This window comes from Rhea americana, unplaced genomic scaffold, assembly GCF_003343005.1.
Source record: "Rhea americana isolate MKP2758 unplaced genomic scaffold, rheAme1 scaffold_19, whole genome shotgun sequence".
In the NCBI taxonomy this organism is placed as follows: Eukaryota; Metazoa; Chordata; class Aves; order Rheiformes; family Rheidae; genus Rhea; species Rhea americana.
This window is the reverse complement of record NW_028186038.1, coordinates 3,024,543-3,045,606: the sequence shown is the minus strand read 5'-3', so window position 1 is coordinate 3,045,606 and position 21,064 is coordinate 3,024,543. Positions and strand designations below refer to the sequence as shown.

The window sequence follows — 21,064 nt, the reverse complement described above, 5'->3', positions numbered from 1 at the left end:
CATCACAAATATCACAATACTTTGGCAATCCCTGTAAGGACAAAGCTTGAAAATGCTATATCCATATATCATAGATTCACAATGACAGTACACAAACTACAAAATTCTTTTGGTTATCATGAATTTAACTTTAAAGTACTGAGAGTAAATGCAGTATTTTTACCTTCCAAAAAAACAGCTAATACATTGCTTTTTATTTTACCTGTGAATGTTGGAAAACATCTTTTGCTATGGCATCCAAATCAGTGGTGTCCTGAATATTACGGACATAGTCAGCTACGGCTTTGATCACTACATCACAAGGTGGTAAAACTAACTGGTGAGCACGTACCTATGCAAAGAAACCAAATACGTTAATATGAAACAACATGGCAGTCCAAGATACTTACTAAAGTATGCAGTAGACAAGTAACCCATCTATTTGTTGAAAACATACTCAACAAATTCCATGACCATCAGGTTTACTATATATTTGGGGGTTTTCCACTTCAAGACTCAACCTTGAAGCAGTATCTGATGTATTCTTCATTTACAGTTTACTTGAAACCTCTATTTCCATTTCTGTGGAAATATTTGTTGATTAAGTATCAGCTCCAACAACAAACAAAGTCCACAATGCTAATTATTTTACCGCTTTCCAACCGGATGTTGCCTCTATAATACAAATCTGGATCTAAATGTGGATACATCCATTTGATACATATACCAAAATAGTCCAAAGTTTTGATTTTGGTACAACTTATATTCTGAGTGTAATGGGGCATCAGAATTGCTGAAAGCAAGCCACTGGGAACAGGAAGATCTCTATGTGTACAGGAAACAGAACAGACAAGAACTGGAAAAACAAACGGAAAAAAAGGACTATATCAGGGGTATTTGTTTTCAAAACTCTACAGAAATCTATCAAAAAATGTTATTTGAAGATCTTACAGAGTTTAATAATTGCTTTCAAATTTTGTACATTTTATTATAATCCGCAGTAAAATACATACATACACCTTCACATAATATATTTCAGGCAAGAAGAGATTTTTTATTTGCACAGGCAAACAAATGTATGAATCTTCTCTTGTTGCTACTATTCTACCTGTGATGCAAGTGTACTTTCTTCCCCTTTCACGTGTTTCAGTGTCAACACTGGCATATAAATACTTGGTCACTCTTTTTGAAGACATACATCAAGTACTTCAGAACACAAGTTTATGGATAACAGAGACTCAAAACTTTGGCATTAAAACAGTTGATGTTCTAACAGTCACTTTGAGACAAGTTCGACCTCACATATTATATTAACTATTTTGAATGGATGAGAAACACATGCTTCAATGTTACATTTCCCTCAAGTGTATGACCTGAGTCCAAACAGACCACAGATTTTTCTCTATGACTCAAGAGTCCACAATATAGTCTACTAGAATCTTTCTTGGGAAGAAAATGAATTCCCATTGATTCAATGGTCACCGACTCAAGTCACAGGTTTGAGAAGATAACATCACTTTGGACTCCGAAGTAAAAGACCTTTCTTTGTAGTAAGAAGAACGAACTGGAAGAACTTTCTGGGATGAGTTCCCAAGGCCCTCTAGATGAAGTTCCTGCAGTTCAATGACACCAACAACTGTAGACGGCTCTCCCATACCACGGAAGTTACAGATTGGCCACGTGAAGAAAAGGAAGGGAACTGGATTGTCCTGGGAGCTCTAGCCTTCCATCTAGAAGCTGTCAATAGGCTCCTATTGACAGATCTACTGAAAATACACTGAGCACACATAACTTAGCATAAAATTATGGGAATTGCTACTCTCATATGCGCTATGTGCTCCTATATGTACAATAGGAACTTTAAATCAAGGACCATTGTAAAATTAACTGGTATCAGCCAATACTGCTAGATGAAAAGAACTGGTGAACTGCACTCAGTTTTCTATCATTTTCCCTCTTCATTGCACAAAGTGCTTACTCAAAGAAATGGAGAAGAGGCCTCCGACTACAGTTTGAGAATTGGGTAATAATCTTGACACAGACAAGCACGAAGTATTTTCAGCAAGGCTACCTTGCTCTATTCTGGACTATACCAACCCTCTTCTTCATTCTTTATGCAACCATTGTCTCTTCCCCATGCCAKACTTCATTCTCTACTTTGTAAGGAGCCTCAACAGCTAAGACTTCGAATCCTTAATTACACTGGCTCCATCTCTCTTTCATGGGCTTCTGAATAATTCTTTTGACTAAGATACTGCAGGAAAGGCTAACAGTAGGACACAATTACAGAGAGGATTTAACCATCCAAACTCAATAAAAAATCAAAAACATTGTGAATGATGTCTTTCAGCTGAATAAGGGTGAGGAATCTGATAAACCATGCAGAGCTTTCCGCTCAGACTTTATTCCAAAATTGAAAATCACAATATAAAAATAGAAAAGCTGAAAGCAGAAAAACTTAAGTTTTTTATGGATTCTAGTAACCACTCCTAAATTCAGCAACACTTATATTTTGTTACCTAGCTGAATTCAATAACCAAATCATCTTCTCTCTGAGAAATAGGAGAAATAAAGTGTGATTCTCTGATCTAAAAGATTTCTGCTGAATCAAAACATCTTTACATCATTATATAATGCATGTATACAGATTCCTTGTATTATGCAATTCATCATCATTCAATGTGGCCATCTCCCTTGGAAAGTGGGATGAAAGGAAATTCACATAGTCCTATCTTTGTTACTGTATGGTTTCTCTTCATTTTGCATGCTATCAAATTATCTCAAGTGTATCAAGTCCTCATTACTGTTGAGCCTCCCCTTCCTATCTGTTTCAGAATTACTGTTGATGTTTACTGCAAAAGTACTATTTTTTTCTTCTCTTGGAAAACAAATTGTTGTAATTTTTATACACTGTGGAAATAGATTAATGTTTGGTCCAATTTGCTTTTTGCTAAGTATTAAGTAAAGCTATGAAGTAAAAAGAATTAAAGTGTTTCCTTATATGTTTCATTCAATTAAGGCCTTAATCCTCCTCTTAAACGAATTCTGTAGAGTACTGCTACTCTTTTTCAGTCTTCCAAGAGGAGAGATCTGAATGAGAAATATTCAGTGAAAAAGTTTAAACTGAAGAGCTTAAATCTGACTYATTAGTGATGTACAACCTAAATCTGCCCTTTTTTCTGGACTAACCAAAAACGAAACTTGCTTGGAAGCCAACTTTGACTGCTAACTTTTTTGTAACAATCACTTAAAAAACAAGCAAGTCTACAGCTTAACAGCACATCTGCTTAGCCATACTACGCTTCCTGGGTTTGCAGTAGCTTTGCTAAGCTCAAATGAAAAAAAAATAAATAAAATCTTTCTATATAGTTTAAGAAAGGTATTTCCTGTCCACAAGGCAAGTAAAAAGGCTTAACAGTTACAGCAACAATTACCTAGAAGATCTGTGTTCTAGTTTTCAGTAACCYCCTCTTGTTCCAAATTATTGATCTAATAGAATTACCAAGTTTTCTTGTTTTAAGACATGCACATGTCCTAAATTTCAGAGAATGCCTGAGGACTTTCTAAAAATGCTACATGGGACCTCTGTACAATTCTGGAGCCTTCTATCACTAGCTCGAAGGGCAGCTAGGTTTTCACTATTAACCTGCCTAAATCTGCACATTTGCAAGGTTCAGCAGTTCAAGATTTGAAAGGTCATAATTATTGCCCAACATTTCTATATTTTATGTAAGAAAAAAAATGAGAAAAAAATGAAAAATATTCATTATTATGTATATTGAGTATACAGAATAGCACTGAACATAGCTCATACACACATACAGGTTTACAGTCACGAACATTCACAAGGTTTGCTCCAATCTTCAAAAAGGAGAAATAGCTTTTCTTCTGATTAGTAATCTGAGTTGTTTTATGAACACCTACCATTTTATTTGTGCATTTAATAACTAAGTTACTGAATCATAGCATTGCCTTGTCATTTTAGCTATGTTCTTTTGAGAAACGTGGCAGTATTACCTACGGTGTTTCTGCAGTATCTGCTTGAAAATTCAGTGGATGAAAGAGTAAGCAGTCCATCTTTAGCTTTAGGCAATTCACAGGATAGCAGTATTTAGTTAGCATTAAGCAGTTAGCATTAAGAGAAGAAGTCAGTCACAACACTTAATTACTAATATTCAGCTCAAACCCTGGAAGTACGAAACTCAAGTTAGATATATTAAGGRCTTACTATGCAAATGTCACACCCAGTTTAGCTGCTTTAAACATATAGCCCAAAGACGTCACTGGAGCATATTTTTAACTCTCAAAATGAGAYTTTTTGAAAATATGTACTGTAGATACAGAGATAGTTCACATATTTAGTTTTTATTTTCTTTTATTCTGTTGTAAAAGATATTCAGTCCACTTGTGAGAACATCCACAAAACTAAAAATTTCATTACCTACACAAAGCCAAAACAGAAAAGCAGAGAAATAAGATCTACTTTCCTGATATAAAAGATTTATATTCATTTTAGAACTTTCCAGAAACCCCAAACTTCAAGTTTTGTACTGAACCATAATTACTGTTTCTAACACTGCATGCATTAAACATATAACCGGTCTTCAGTAAATGTTAGGTATGGAAACAAAATGAAGACTTTTTAATAGTAAAAATTAGAGAATCTGCTAATGGTTCAAACTTACTTTTAGTTGCACTCAGTGTTTAAAAAAAAATATCAGCCCCATATTTTTATCAAGTTCTCATTAAAAGAGATTTCTTCATAGAAGCCGTTTTTTCCCTCTTCTCCTCCACAGAGGCATTTCAAGCAAGCAAGCAAGAGGGAAAATGTATTTTGAAAGGGCAAATATGGAGGTGAACACACCCTTTGAGGCCATCAGGTTAGAAAGTACATGACATCTGAAAATTGGATAGTTTCTTTCCTAGCTGTAAAAGGAAAACTTTGATTTCATGAAGGACCACTGAGTGAAAAATCGAAAGTGACCTAACAGTGCACTTTGTAAAGATTAAGTGGGGAAAGAAAATTAATTCTATATAGGTATTTGCCAAAAAGAGAGGCAGAAAGCAGCATTACAACCCCTGAAGGTTCAAGATAAAAATGCATTTTGTTTTTGGCAAAATAAACTTGCAAAAATGCTTTATCTGAAAAGGATAGGATGACACACACCTAACTTTGTGGAATTATAAGGATACCCAAACAGCACTTGCAAAAGCTCCTAAGGGACAGGACAACTCTGGTTGCTTCCCCCTCTCTAGGAAGTGAAGCCTTTAAAGGCCAACCAACTGAAGTGCCATCATTTACTGTTGTGCCTGCTGAAAACAGATACTCAATTCAGCCTTATTTTCAAATCACTAAAAAGGATACCCCAAATGTTCAGTAATTATGAGGTAACACATAGAGAATGCTGTTTTTCGTTGGTGAGAGAAAAGGCTGAAGATATGAAGAACAGAACAGCAAATTGCCTTGCCTTTTGTTTTTTTTGTCCAGTAATTTCTACTAAAGATCTCATCCAAATTGTTTAGATCTTGTCTCAGCCTTTGACGGTTAAAAATATTTAATTTTACAGGCTTATCGGGCATCTGACCTAATGACAAGCTTTCTGAAGAGGCAAGTTAACTGAATGACTTAAAATCCTATCAAGCTAGCAAAGCTCAGCTTTTCCCTTAAAATCAGGTTAAAGAGAAATTCTCTCTCCCCTCCTCCTCCAACCATCCTGATCAGAAAAAATGACCTCTTTCTACTTCCACATGTCACAGTGGTAACAAATAAAAATACACAGAACTACACCATTTTCTGACAATTTAATCATATGACTATGAGAAAAACAAATCTGAAGGAAGGAACAAAATGATAGCAGAAAGAATAGAGGAGAGCTCCAAAGCAACTTACAGAAATACGATACTGATAGATTTCACGTTAGTCAATTTGCATCACAACCGTGCACACTACTCATGGCAGTAGTGGGCTGGGCTATCATCCAGGAAGACCTAGATGAGCTGGAGGAATGGGCCAACTGGAACCTTATGAAATTCAAAAAGTACAAATGCACCTWTGAAGGAAATATAGGCTGGAGCTGTGCTGAGGAGGACCTGGGGATCTTGGCAGATAGCAAGCTGAATATGAGCCAGTAATGTGTTCCGGCAGCAAAGGCGACCAACTACACCTGGGGCTGTAAAACAGGAGCACAGCCAGTATATTAAGGGATGTGAAATCTCCTGCTATTCAGCACGTTAGATCACCTCTAGATTATTTTGTTCAGTTTGGGGGTTCTCCAATACAAGAAAGATATCAATAAATTAGAGCAAGTTCAGCAGAAAGCCATCAAGATGGTCAGGGAGCTGGAGTACTTGCTCTTTGAGAATAGGTTAAGGGAATGGGGCTTACTCAGCCTGGAGAAGACAAGATAGAGCCAGGCTCTTCACAGTGGTGCACAGTGAAAGACAAGAGAAAACAGGTATAAATTGAAACAAGATGGGTTCAGACTGTATATAAGAAGGATTGTCAAGCAGTGAACCAGGGTGCCCAGACAGGTTGTGCAAACTCTAACATTGAAGGTTTTCAAGATCCATCTGAGTGAAGTCCTGAGCATCCTGGCCTGCACTCAAGCTGTGACCCTGATGTGAGAGGAGGTTGGACTAAATGTCTTTGAGGTCTTTTCCAACCTAAATTATCTTATGACAACTCTTTCATCTAATGAAAGAAAAATATTTACTTTAAGCATGTCATTAGTATCATCTCTGTTATCTGAGCAGCAGCACATTATCCAAGCAGCTACTCAGCTGGCTAAGTTCTTTCTAGTCTCCCTCCTGCAGATACTGTTTGAAGTCAATACAGAAGGATAGGAATTTCCTAGAGCAATTCAGAGAAGGTGCCTAACATGCATATTTTGGGATTGCTTTCTGGCAGCACTTGTCTCTACTAACATGAAACAATGACAGAGATTAGATAACTGATTTTGCCAGGTAAAAATAGGTGTGGTATATTGGCAGATGGGCACATCAAGAGTTTGCCAAAGACAGTCCAATAAATTCATCCTTTCAAAACCAACTTTATGTGAAGATGGCATATTGCTAATGGAGACAGCAATCCTCATGTAGTTTCCTTGCATATTCTTCTCTTAAAAAAAGAGATTGCATTAGGATTGTTTCTAGATTACCCTTCCTGGCATATAAAGAGTTCGAACTTCTTTGGTACTATGTGCTCCTAACTTAACACTAACTCATTCTTGAGATGAGAAACTCCCTGCCTAACAGTTTTCTGATATAAGAATGTATTGCTCTTGAAGCTCCATCCTGTAGCAAGACGACTGTTCTTGTGTTTTCCCATAATGGCAACGAAATTGTCTTCATAGATCTCTCAAAAATAAACCCCAACACACAAATAAAAAGTAGTATGATTCCAGGCTTATAAATGAGGTCTTGGGGTCAAATTGTTTCTCAGAAGAGCTAATAATCCCTGTCCTGTTTCAAATTCTGCTCTAGATCGTTATTTTAGTGTTCTCTGCTCTTTATCAAATAACCAGACACAACCACACACAGTTTACACATTTATTAGATGCATTACCTGTTTACAGGGACATTTAAAACAGACAAGACCCTGAGTCAGAACAGCTTGTAATGTCAGCAATTTTGATTCTTTTTCTCTGTTGAAGCAATAGCAAATCAGCTCTCTTCATCTAAATTTGTCCACAGAACTTCACAGTTTTGCTGACATGGTGGTATCCTTGATATCTTCTTCTGAAAGGCAAGGCTTTTTATCCAGCATGTAAAAAATGCTGTCATGACAGCTAGGTTCATTTGATTCTAGATGCGAAAGACTGAATCTTTCCTCATATTTCCATTTCCCTTACCTTCACATGTTTGCTCAGATACTGCTAGATTAACAATCTATCCTCATGTCCTTCCTTTAAACAGTTTTGCTTTTCTCTGTCTTACTCTGTTGATACCTGAGCACAGCAGATACACCACCAGTCTTCCATGTCTGAAGACTGGTAATTTCTTCTCTAAGCCACACTTTTGAGTTAGTGAACTAGCAAAGTTTTTCTCCTAGGAAAAGTAACTATTTTGCTACATCATAATAAAAAGGTGAAAAAGAATGCCAAAAATAAATCATATATTATTACCTCTCTTAGCAGACCTCAAAAATGCTGAGAAGCAACAACTCAGGCCATTGGGAACTGAAGTTCACTACCAGCTTTGAAGTGCAAGATCACACTGCCTTAGATATAAAAGATTTAAATCTTTCAATCTTTATGCAATGAGAAGGTCTTAAAATCCCAAGTGAGTTGGATGAGGTGGGAATGTGGAACCTTTGGTTCCTGGCTATGGAAAACTGCCAATAGTAACAACTAAATAAACTCTAAATAAACTCTAAATAGATGCAGCCAAACAAAATTGTTAAGCAAAGCCCAGGGATCACATCCTGGTTTGTAACCACAACCAACCCCCAATTCCAGCTGTTGTGACAGTTTGTGCTTTTTAAAAGCATCACTGTTCTGAAACTACTTCTTGCTATCAAGTTTATGGCTAATATAAACACATCTCTCAGTTTTTTTAAGCATTCATAAAATTTACAAGTATCACTTTCTGCATATCTGCAATTAACAAAAAAGGTCTCTACGGTCAGTTGTACTGACATCATCGATATACTAGCAAGTCAAATGAAACTAAATTAAGCTAATGAGCTATTGAAACACATTATATTTTCAAACCATGAGAACGGTTGAAACAGAAGCTAAAAAAATAAGTTGTTCCATGAACAGCAACTAATGAAGCTTGGTTTCCTGTAGACCTGCGTTCTTTTTGCTTTAGCCTTGCTTCTTTCTTTCCCTTTGACATCGGTATCAGCCAGAAGACAGAAGCGTGGCAGTTAATTTGGGGCTATGCACTTAACAATTGGCCAGCCAGCTGCTGTGAAATGAAACAAATTATGTGTTCTGCTTGCTTTTATCCTCAGTAAGAGCACTAATTTGGGTCTTTTTCATCGATAACAGTATAATAGCTTTCACAGAGCCTCTAACAGCCACAGGGGAAGCGCTATCCCAAACCGTTTTCGAATCTGATTAATACTGGTCAACAGATTTAAAAAATATATTGAAGAGAGGACTGACCAAGCCCAACTACATCCTCAGAAAACATGCATCATTTCCTCAGAATGCTAGGTGCAAAGCTCAATTGGTGCTTTTAATGAAAATGTAAACATAGAACCAAAGTGACAAATACATTGTTTTAATTCTAGTCAAAATAACACAGAGTATGTTTAGAAGGCTCTTCACAAGGTACAGTCGTCTGAAATCCTATTCCAAGTTGGCTATAAAACATACTATTCAACTTGACAGCCTAAACACAGAAAAGTTTCATGAACATCTGACAGTTTATCAACCGGTTTTAGAGAAATCCTACTTTTTCACTTTATTAGTCAAAAATGAAAATACACCTGTGCTTTTTCGGTCTTTTTTTCCCTCCCATCTCAAGTTTCACAAGGAACTGACAAGCATGCAGGCATGTATTTTACTTTGCCACTACACTGTATGTACATTTATCTTCCCAAAGATAGGAGAGGTAGCAAATTAGGGGAGGAGGGTAATTGTCATGGCTGCTGGCTGAGCATTGCATGTAAAATTCTTGAACACTATGCTGAAAATCTCAAATCTGCCTTTAAATTCTACTTTAGGTGAAGTTACAATTTTTCACTGCTTAAGAAACATTTGGAACAGGAAAAAAAAAAGACTAATTTTGTTGTAGATTCTACAAGAAAACAACCTTTCAGCATTTAACAAAAGTCAATACAGTTTTATTGCACAAGTGAAGCTCTCAAAGAACAATGAAACACCTTAAATTTTAGGTCAGAAGTTTGATAGTATGTGGCATCTTAGGGAAAAAAAAAAAAAAAAGACATCTATTGCAGCAGAGAGAAAGAAAGATAACACTATCATTCCATTCTCTGATGCCTCCTGTTTCCCTTTTATAACTATGTGGCAGATGCACAAAGCAAGCATGATTAAGTAGCAGAAGAGATATTCTGTAAACTATGAGCATTCAACACAAATTACTTGCCTCAAAAAAAAAACCTGCTGAAGGCCACATTAGCTTTCTTGTGTGACCTATTCTCTGGTATATTTACATTTCAATTTAAGAGGTAGGGATCACTGAGAATTACACCCAAATTCAGATCAGTAGAAAATAGAAGAATATAGCAGCAAGGAATCCAGCTAATTATTTTTGACTAAGAACATGACTAAATGAAAACAAAAGTCTTCTCTTAAAAAAGAAAAGTAAGGAGCTATATTCTCAATGTAAAACCACTCAGTGAAGCTGTTTGGTGTATTGCTCATGCAGCTAAAGAGCACTTAGGAGGATCACAACAGCTAAGTTTAGCCTAGTAAGGCTAATCACCCCAGGTATCCTCCGCAATCAACAGAGAGAGACAGGGACACCACAGGGTGACTGAGACCAAGAGCCTAGCTTAGCTGCTATGAATCACAATCTGCATGAGCTACACAGGCTAACCTAAGCCTTTCTGAATAATCTCCCTCTTGCTTTATATCATACTAGCAAAATACCTGAAGTATTAGTATATTACACTGCTCTGTTACAATTGTTATAATTGGTTTTAGCTTAATTGCTAGTAGTTGTATTATGTTTGTACCTTAAGTGAAGCTAGTGGATGTTCTGGACCAAGTAAACTCCAATGAAAGGAAGCCAAATCTTCATCAGGTAGAATATGATTACCTAGAATACAATGCAGAACTTTATTTTAAAAGTACACTTTAACACATATATTGATTCTACATGAAATAAAACAAATTTGCTGTTAGTTCTCAATTTATAATAAATATGTTCACTGCAGAGAAATTAAATTTGTCAATATCTTTCTGAAAGTCCACAAAAACCTAACTGGAATGCTGCAGTTAGGGAAGAATAAGCTTCCTTCTGTTTGAGGAGCACTGTTCGATGAAACCCAGCTGCCTTAAAGAAGTAACAGAGCCACAGTAACAACCAACTGTGCTGACCTCAATCTGGCATTTCTATTAGGGCATCCTCAATAGGATTTAATAATTCAGGTGCAACAATGTAAGAACACACTCTATTACTCCCAGGCTGAAGCTGCAAAGTCCTTCTCGCATCACAGCATACACCGTTACTGATTCACATCCCAGCTACCTCTGGCACTTCTGCACTGTGCTCCACTACACACTGCGGGTCAGATGGCAAGCCACAAGGCAGATTTACGGAACACCGGCAGCTCTGGATGACAGGTTCCTACTTCCTGACGTTTCTTTTGCTGACCTACCAGGTCAGCCAACAGTGTGTGTTAGAGGCTGTGTTAGGGTTAGCATCATCACAGCAATCAGAAAAATCATTTAGTTATTTCAGACTATAGATGGTAGCTGCATCTACCAAGCTACTTATGTCAAATGGAAGACCATTTAAATTACTTTGAATTTTTTTCAAAGCACATCACAATCAGAAAAAAAAAGAAAAATTATTAGTTAGGAAATATTTTAAACATCTGAATTAATCAAGTAGACAGCTAACTCATCATCAACTGATACAGCTCAGTATCTAGGAATCCAGACTTTAGGAAGAGCTAAACAGAATGTATTACTACACTTCTAATAGAAAACTTAAGGATCTTTTTCAGTAGTTAGTTTTAAATAGCGGCAATTTAGCAGTGAATGCACAGTTCTCACTGTTGTCGATATATTTAGAGCTTTTTTTGGGGGGGCATTCCATAGTTTGGACAGTATCTTGATCTCTCATCTACTCACAAAGAATATTAAAGTGCTGGAACAACCACAACAGTTGTTGATATTTTGCTTTCAAAGTATTTTAAGTTGTTTTTAATGCTCTTTAATGTGTGAAAATGGAGGAGGCCATCCACTGTCTGGTGACTACTGGATGCTCTCTAGAGAGAGAAATCTTCGTGTTCAAACAGTATTTCTCTTACTGCTGAGATCTCCAACAGGCAGATAGTATAATCTTTATTCATGAAGAGCTAAACCCTAAACTCGCATCAGAAAGACATTCAGCATGCTTGTATGTAACAGTCATATTATTACTAATCTTAGTCAATTAAATCTAACTAAGGCAGGATTATACAGCCTTTATAAGCCAGGTCTGGAAAAATCAATTAAAGCCAGACCAGTAGAAAGCTTTGTGAGCAACCAACAATAACTCCTGCAGATTCCAAGATTATCTTTTAAAATAGTCAGAGCTTTTCTCCCTTCCACCAGGGCCTCAATCTTGTTTGGCCTCCACCTGTCATTACAGTTAATGCTATGCTCCTGAATACATACATATGACAGTCTGATAATTTAATCAGTTCTCAGCTTATATTTAAATTTAAAGCTTAGCATGTTCAAGCACAGCACTGTTTTCTGCAGTCCAAATAAGAAGTGATGCTTACATTTACCCTATGGTTTCCTAAAATTTTACTAAGGAACAGAATGTGACTACATAACTAAACATGTTACAAAGTACTGTCCCAGTGGAGAAGAGATCAGCATTACATAAGCAACCTCTATTTCTTGATCTGGCTGAACAGCCTCAACATATATTGATTTCTTCCATTTTAATGGCTTATTATAGTGTATGTTTTAGATTTTTTTAAAAAAGCAATTAGATTCTAATTGAAGCCACTGCCCTTCCTAAAGAGTTCACAAAATTACAGACCTATATACAATACACTGCTTGTTTTTCTAACAAAGCTTTTTTTAAGCATTCCCAAGTATTCAATTTAAAATTTTAAAAATAATTCAAATCAATCCCTGTTTATATCAACAACAATCAAGTCAGAACCTTAGTGCCCACTCTAACAGGACACAGTATCTTAGTCACATTTTAACTACTCATGACAAGAATACTCCCAGTATTATAAAGCTAAAACTGTAAAATCTCTTCTGCATGGCAAGTGGTAAGAAGGAGAGCACTGTATCAAACAAACAAACCACACACTGTACATAAGCTTCCCAAATAGTAATTCTTTTTTGATTTGCCTAGCTGGTACAGTCAGAAAAATATTTTCCTGGCACATTCAAACAGAAAGACTGTATCTCTGAAAGAACTCAATCCCAAACATTTTTGCCATTAAGAATGCTTTTTCTTTTTTTTTTTTTTTTTCTCCTCCCCTGACCAATTAGTTGCGATTCCTCAGGCTCTTCCTGCTGCTGAACGCTTGAAGGAAAAATACACTCAAAACGTATTCACTTCTCAGCTGCTAGACTTGGTTCTCCTTCAGCTTCTCTTTTCAGCCAAATTCAGCCTTGAAGTTAATGACAAAGTTTCTGAAAACAAAGTAGTTCAAGTTTTCCCTACAGGGGAAAACTGATCTGCAGACCCAAAGCAGAATAATTACATAGCTGTTATGGTAGTTTTGTCCTCCTCTAATTGTAAACATTAAGCCAGCAGTTTAACTGCAATTATTTCAGAATATACTCATTTATTCCAAAGCAAATGGCTAGCATGGGGAGTAACACTGATGCACCCAGAACAGAACAATGTAACAGATTCATACATCTTCCCTTGTAATCAAGTTCGTGGTCATACTTTCCTGTAGTGATTTTCTTCATTCTACTTATGAGATTCAGGAAACCCACAGAGACCACAGGAGCAAAGTCAGAATGACCTGTGAAGTCACGCAAGCCCTCAGATGTTCAAAAGATTTATTGAGACCTGATTAGCTACCCTGCTTTAAACATACGTCACAACGTTCACAATTRTGTGTCCATAAGCATTTAGTATTTTTATTAAAAAAAACTAAGTTGCTATGTTCATCAGGATGTAAGAGTCAGAAAATGTTGCCAGTACTTTATGCCAAACAATATCTGTTTATTGTAGATTTATATAATCACTGTTTATATCACCAAATACCTAGGTTTCATAATATTCACTAGTAAAAAAAAAAATAAAAAGATACCCAAAACAGTAAGAAGTCTGAAGAATCTTCTGCTCTACGTCTACCTTCCAAAAACTCTTCTCTGTTCTTACTCAATACACACACAAGGGAAGCTCTGAGCAAAACACACATACACATAAACCAACTAAACTTGTAGCTCAGTTGCTTAGGGATTGAACCAATTTGAAAAAAAAAATAAAAAAATAACCCTACACAACATCTCATCTCTTTACTAATCATTTGAGATAAGCCTTAATGACAACAGTTTCCTTCTCCTCAGAAGCAAGCAGAAAAATATTTTGTCAGATAAACTATCAAGCAAGAAACTATTCAGAGCTTTTTGCATAAAACTTTAAAACCTTCAAAAAGTTTACTGTTGTTCACATAGCATTTAATATAACCAAGCCAACAATGGCACAACAAGCCATGCAGCCGAAATTCTGTGATATGTTAAAATAATGTCTTTCACACACACTTTAATTCTGTAAAGCACATCTTGTAACTGTGAAACTGCTCTTCAAACAGTAATCCTTACTCACTGAACTGGCATTCAACAACTTATTTATAGAAGTCCAAAACAAAGCTTAGCAATAGTAGTCTGTCATCCAATTTACCCAGACTTTTTGTTTTAAATTGCTGCTTAGCCAATCACTTGCCATTCTTTCATGCAACCATACAAGTGGGCAGCTGTTCTTGACATGAAAAAATCATATATTAAGAAATAAAAAAAACTTCAGCCAATCAAATACTTGTTACTTTCTACTGTACATAGGTTCTTTCCTTCTTAGTATGTGAGGTATCTGCCTGGATGAGAAACTTATAAACATTAAAGACTAAATTGTATTATCTTCATGCTACATCATTGGCCCCCACACGCATTGTTTTTTCAATACAAACTAAATCTTTATACGATCAAAAACATGATTACTCTCYGATTATTCAACTGAAGTTAGGAGACTATAACAAATAAATCTTATTAATTGGAGGCTACTTCATTTGTCATTAATGTTCTCTTCCATCTGAGAGTATATGCTTTACCATCGGTCTGAAAATAAAGTATGTTAACATGTTCCCATTTCAGATGAGATGCAAAACTGAAGTCTTTCCTATCTGTCATCATTAAAGATACTACACCATTTACCATTAGGAGGAGAAGTACTAAGAAACTATCCATAAAAGTAATGGAACGGTAAAATCCTGGTTACCACACCTGCTGTGCAGTTTCATTCAATTATAGTAGAATATAGTTCCAGTGCAGTTGATGCACAGTCATACTAGTTTTCCTTCTAACAGGGAAACAAGCTCCCATAATCCAGAAATCTACACTCCATACTCTATGTTATTTTTTGGTAGAATAGAAAATAGGACCTCCTAATCTGAAAAGAGAGCTATTAGAAGTAGACCTTAAATGCTACGTTAAGACTAGAACTAGTATAACCACAGCAGTCTTTTTTTTTTTTTTTTTTGCCTCACAGAGTATTTTGGCTATGCAACAGCTTTGCAGAACTTTTACTTCCTACCTTCGTTTCTAGAGTGCCATAATTTGCATCTCTCACAGATCTCAACAAATTCAGCATCTGTGTGGCCTTACGAACAAGCACCTGGCCCACCTCAAAAACAGTAGGAGAGACTGAAACAAGTGCTTAGATGCTTTCACTTAAATTAGGCACATACATTTTAAAACACTGTTAAAAGAAACTGAAATTCTAAGTTTGACTAGTACTACCAAGTTCTTTTATTATTTCACTTACCTAAAAGAGCAGCAAAAATAGGAAAGCGATTTGGATTCAGGTCCAGTTGCTTGGCAACTTCATGCATTAGGTATTGGCTTGTTGTGAGACTTTTCCCATTACGGCTCAGTTTTAGGGCATGGGCACTGAAATAGTAAGGGATGTTGCACAATGCATAATCGGAATCATATGCAACCAAACCATGGAACCCTTTTTCTCTGCAGAAAGCAATTACTTCTTGATGATGATCTTCAATGCTCTGTGCAACCTATAGTGGAAAACAGAGTAATCAGCTACAATGTGAAACTGTATTATTGATTTATCATATTTATTATGATACACTGGATTTTTCTGAAACTATAAATATGTATTAGAAATGCAGAACATTTAAAGAAATTTAAAAAAACGGTGACACTGACAAAGCCTATAAGGATATACAGGCTATAAGCAGCACTCAGAAACAAAATACAAAGTTCTGGAAGCCTACACACTGAAGTGGTATTACGTATTACTAAACTAATCTGAAGTAACTTTATTAACAGAAACATGCAGACTTTAAACATGTTATTATACCAATGTCTAAGTCAACTCCTGGGAAAATTCCTAAAGCAGTGGATACTTCAACAATTTAGCAAGCCAAGATGCCCCCTTAAAAGCAAATGCTCYCTCACCCCCACCCATCACATAGCCACTTATAAAGATTTGCACCCCTGTTTTAAAAAGTAACAAATGTATCCCTAGATGAACACAGGTAACTTTTTCAGTCTTTAAAATACCTATTTGCAGTGTAAAGCCTAATTGTTTCCTCTTTCCACTTTCAAATCTGTATAACCCATGCATTTACGCACAGTTGTCTGATGGGGCAAATTATTTCAAGTTTAAAGCCCAAAATTCACCTCTCAACTCACGTTGCCTAGCAAAGCACATATTTTAGTCTATGGCAGTCAGACGACTAGAACAGACATGTCCTGCTGGGGGGACTTGGGCCAATTTCTAACACTGGAAATATAAAAGCAATCCTCCTACCATGCAGCATGTTGCAATAAAACAGAAAACCACCACACAAGCCCAAGATGACAGCTTAGTACTGACAGTCCTGCATTTCTACACACAAGAACTACCACTACAGTTTGCATGCAAGCCTCAGCAAACAAAAATTAAAGCAAGCTGAGTGCTTTTGATGCCTTTTATCCTCTATGTATGTAATGAACATTCACTGATTTTAAAAAACCCACAGAAGTCTCATTCTGGTACAAACTAGCCTCAGTATTTGATTTTAACACCAATCTACAGCAAGCTATCCCAAAAGAGAAAGACAAGCACAAAACTATTAGTTTCACTCTCTACACTACTTATGAATAGCTATAGTGTTAGTGCCGGTGAAGCTATTTCCTCTACAGCCAAAGTCTTGCAGAACTCAAGCAACCAGTCCTGCATCTCTATAGTCCAGTAAAACATTCCACCATTAACCTGCCTTTCAGCAAAAAGTTTCTTTTGTCCAATGCAAGTTTAAAGGGATTCTTCCCTTTTCTATGTCTTACAGACACTGTGTGAATCTTGCATTGAACTGCAATCTCCCAGTGAGTTATGTACGTTTTGGCTTCTCCCATGTAGTTTCACGAGATGCTCCCTTCAAAGCAAACTCATGAGCGACTGAATAGTTAGCATCCCATTCACAGAGCTATTTATATGATCAATAAAAATCTTACTAAACCCTCTCTTTATTCCTAATGCTACTACCTTACAAGTCTTTATACATTTTAAATTAAGACAGTCACCCACAGATTTTTTTAAATAAAAAGTAGATAGATTTAAATTATGCCCACATACCTTTGCATGCACCACCACAACAAATTAATTATCTGTAAAGACAGTAMGAACTCTTTTTGCAGTGGTACGTTACACAGGTTTGCAGACAATATAAGAGGAAACTAAGCCTGAGGCCCATTCTGATCTCCTATAAACTATTTCCTCCACCTCAACAGCCACCAGTTCCCTCCCTACCTCATTTTATAGAGCTATCTGACACAGCATGTTATGAGTGTGAAACGGCAGTGTGTTTATGTAATACTGGAATCCATGTTCAAATAACTGAACAGTCACATGGAGAAGAGCTACATGGGCTGCTTACCAAGGTACAACTAACCTGCAACAGAATCAAAACCGAAACCAGATGAGAGTCATTTAAATGACTAAAGTCTTACGAAAGAGTAGAATCTGAAGATGCAACTATATGCAGAGGAAGTGCACAGATCAGAATCTGAATTAACAGGAGAGGAGAGAGGGAGAAATAAAGCCATTAATTTGGAATAATGTTCAGGTTTAAATCACATGCAAACATTAACATCACTAGATGAAATGCAATTTGCTGCGTGTGAACATGTACATACACATTTAAACATGGAGGCTAAAACATGGTCTTACCAAAGTATTAAAGATGTTAAGATGTTCATTGCTTAGCAAACATGCCTTGCATAAAAAAGCCCATTTATTTCAAAAACTACTTCCYCTCTCGCCAAACAGAAGTATATCAGGTCACAATTAAGCTAAGAACTSGTAGGATATTTATTATAACTCAGAGGAACCTGTTATTTTTACATCCTGCTGAAACCATCTGCAAGTGATTTATAATTGTTCTGGATGGAATATAGTTTTTTTTCCTCCCCTCTAATTATCAAAATAGATTAAATTGGTAGCCAGTTCCTAACTCTGCACAGAAGCTTTCTACTCAAGACTCAGATGTTTCCTGAAAATATGAAAATTAGTTTCATACTTAAAACTAATCACTATTTTAAAACCCAACATCTCAAAACAAAGGGAGAGAAAATACCAGAATTCTGCAATTGCCCTATGCATATGCAAATTTTTTTAAAAATCACATACATGCAAATAAAAATCATACAAAYAAGTTGTGTTTGCTTTTTGCCCACGAGGAGGGTTGCTAGAAAGTGATCATGAGGGAGAATGTGAATAAAATTGGAGTTAGGTTTAGAGAAAAGAAGATAATAAAGCAGATTTATAAAGAGAATAAATTGTGTTAGAAAAAGCGAGGGAAAAAAATGAGTATGTTTTAAGTTCAACAGTATCTCTAAAGTGCATTGTATATGTTACCACCACAGCCACGAAATATTCTGCCTAACCTGAAAATGAATCGACTCACACAGAGCTATTCACACAGTTTCTCAGCAGCTTTATAAATTAGCCATCAATTGGGAATTAATGATATTCTTCCTATTTCCAAGACTGCTGACAAGAACCAATACAATATGGACTTTCTTTTCAGTGGTGGTTCAATCATATGAATGTTCTTAACAGCAATAAACATTCTTCCCCCCTAAAATAGTATTTGATAGTATTTGCTAACTAACACTTGCTAGGTCTAAGTGCTGACCTACAACAGACAAACACTCACCCTCTGTATCTGCCCCCATTCACTTAAAAAAGAACAGTTAGCCAAGAGACCCAGTATGAGGTGTCCTCTATTAAAGCTGTTTCTAGAGATTAAGGCCTATTACCAAGAAACTGCAAAGAAACTAATGCCACAGCTAAGCTTGAAAGTAAACAAAGGGCTACAGGTGACAAAGTTGTCAAATGCGGCAACTTTATCAAGATGAAATGTGCTCAAACAGAAACTAACCAGACTGAAACAGAATGCCACAGAACTACTACAAATATCAATTTCCTATCAACATCAAAACAACTGGTTTCATTTGGATAGTATGCATCTTAAAAACTGCATTAAGCAAACATCCATTTTAACAAGTAATAATTAAAAAAGTTTACTTAATCCCACACACAGCATATCCCCAAATCACTAATGATTTTTTAAGTCTCAGCAGCAAGGAAATATTTATAGCACATTCACAACTACCCCAAGATTAATACCTTTACTGCATGATCCTTAATACTTTTTGTTCAAAGACTAAACAAAAAAAATATTTCCTAGATACAACAAAGTTCAGATCAGATGATATACAAAGTTTTAGTTAYCATTCATGTTCTTTTTTAGTCGTCATTCACATTCTTACCAGTACTCATACCCCAAAAAAACTATGATTTTGCCTATATTCTGACCAGAGAAAAGATTAATGTGACAGACATAGYAATAATCTCTTAACTTCAAAAAACATTAAGCCTAAAACATGAACTTTTGTGAAACTTAGTGCTCTAAGAACAAGCTTTTTCTTCAAGTTCATAGCACACTACATGCAGTTACTCAAGGGGGCACAGTCTTGCTTCTTGCCTGGATCTGCGCTTGGGGCACCCAAAACCGCAGATCCGTAGTAGCCAACCAGGAGCAGCACCAGCACTAACGTGTCACCAGCGGTGGCCTCCGGGCGCCCTCATCGCTGCAGGCCGACCCAGCGGACCCGGCGCGGAGGTCCCTGCGCGGAGGTCCCTGCGCCAGCTCCAGCCTCGCCGCGCTTCCACCAGCGGCCGGGAGGGCTGAGACTTCGCTGTCAGCTTCGCCTCCACTACAACCGYCTCTAAAACGCAGGATGACTTAATACCAGGCCTGGCAAGCAGAAAACTAAACAACGTATTCCTGCGAAGGATCAGCCTCGCCGAGCAACCAGAGCTCCAGTAATAAGCCAAGACAGCTTTTCCCCTTTGGCAGAACTTTGAGAAACTTAGCCCAAAGTCACCTTTTAGGAGAACTCTTTCAAGAAAGTAATCTTTACCCTATGGCTGCAACAAGGCCAAAACTTTTATAATCTACCAAGAGTAGTACAAAAACCAGATAACATTAAGCTCCAGCTACTGATCCGTGTGCAACTCTAAGGGATGCATGGTATTTTCTATAGTAACTCTACAGAGTATAGAAGTAATTGGCAGCGAAGCCTGAAACCAGTGAGTTCGTGTTTAACTCCCTCTGCTTCTTTCCTCCTTAGTGGGAAACTGAACAAACAGCTCTTAAAACTGCAATTCCATGCACAGGGTTTTTTTTCTAATATCTTCTGTTTCATGTTAAACAATTTTTATATAAATTTCCTTGTTTTACAGAACAGTCACGGATTATGAATTCTGTACAGAAAGACGTACCCTGTTAGTATCCTGCAACCTTTGAAATCATGTCCTCGATGTCAGAGTAAAGACTACCACGRACCCCAGCTCTCTCCTGAACTGTTGTTTACGTTATCAGAAAACACAAGAGTTTTCCTTAAAATAAGAAGTTTACGCTGTGAGTTGGGAATTGTTATGTCAGTGCTCGCGATCTCCTAAAACGAAACGGTTCATTATCGCTAAATAAGCGATGAAACACCCCGCACTCAGCCGAAAGTCCACGAACGCATTTGGTCAGGATCTAGCGAAATTCTGCGCTTCCGAAACGGGCGCTTCCAACTTCGGCGTCCGGGAGAGAACAATTTCAACGCGAGTTTCGACACCTCGCCTCCGCAGGGGACTTGTTGCTGATCTACCGCGCACGGTAACTCGCTTAACCGATTTATTCCTCCCC

At 36.9% G+C, this 21,064-nt stretch overlaps 1 protein-coding gene across 1 annotated transcript in view; it reads right to left on the bottom strand.

The window, feature by feature from the left end:
• Positions 1 to 17,216, bottom strand: part of FAM120A (family with sequence similarity 120 member A) — a 50,620-nt gene extending 33,404 nt beyond the window's left edge. Inside the window, exons 1-4 of the mRNA XM_085302552.1 lie at positions 17,148 to 17,216; positions 15,628 to 15,874; positions 10,628 to 10,710; positions 203 to 331 (exon numbers count right to left, since the gene is read on the bottom strand). Of these exons, the coding sequence (XP_085158678.1) occupies positions 203 to 331; positions 10,628 to 10,710; positions 15,628 to 15,874; positions 17,148 to 17,216 (528 nt within the window). The remainder of the gene's footprint in view (positions 1 to 202; positions 332 to 10,627; positions 10,711 to 15,627; positions 15,875 to 17,147) is intronic.
• Positions 17,217 to 21,064: the final 3,848 nt, after the last annotated feature.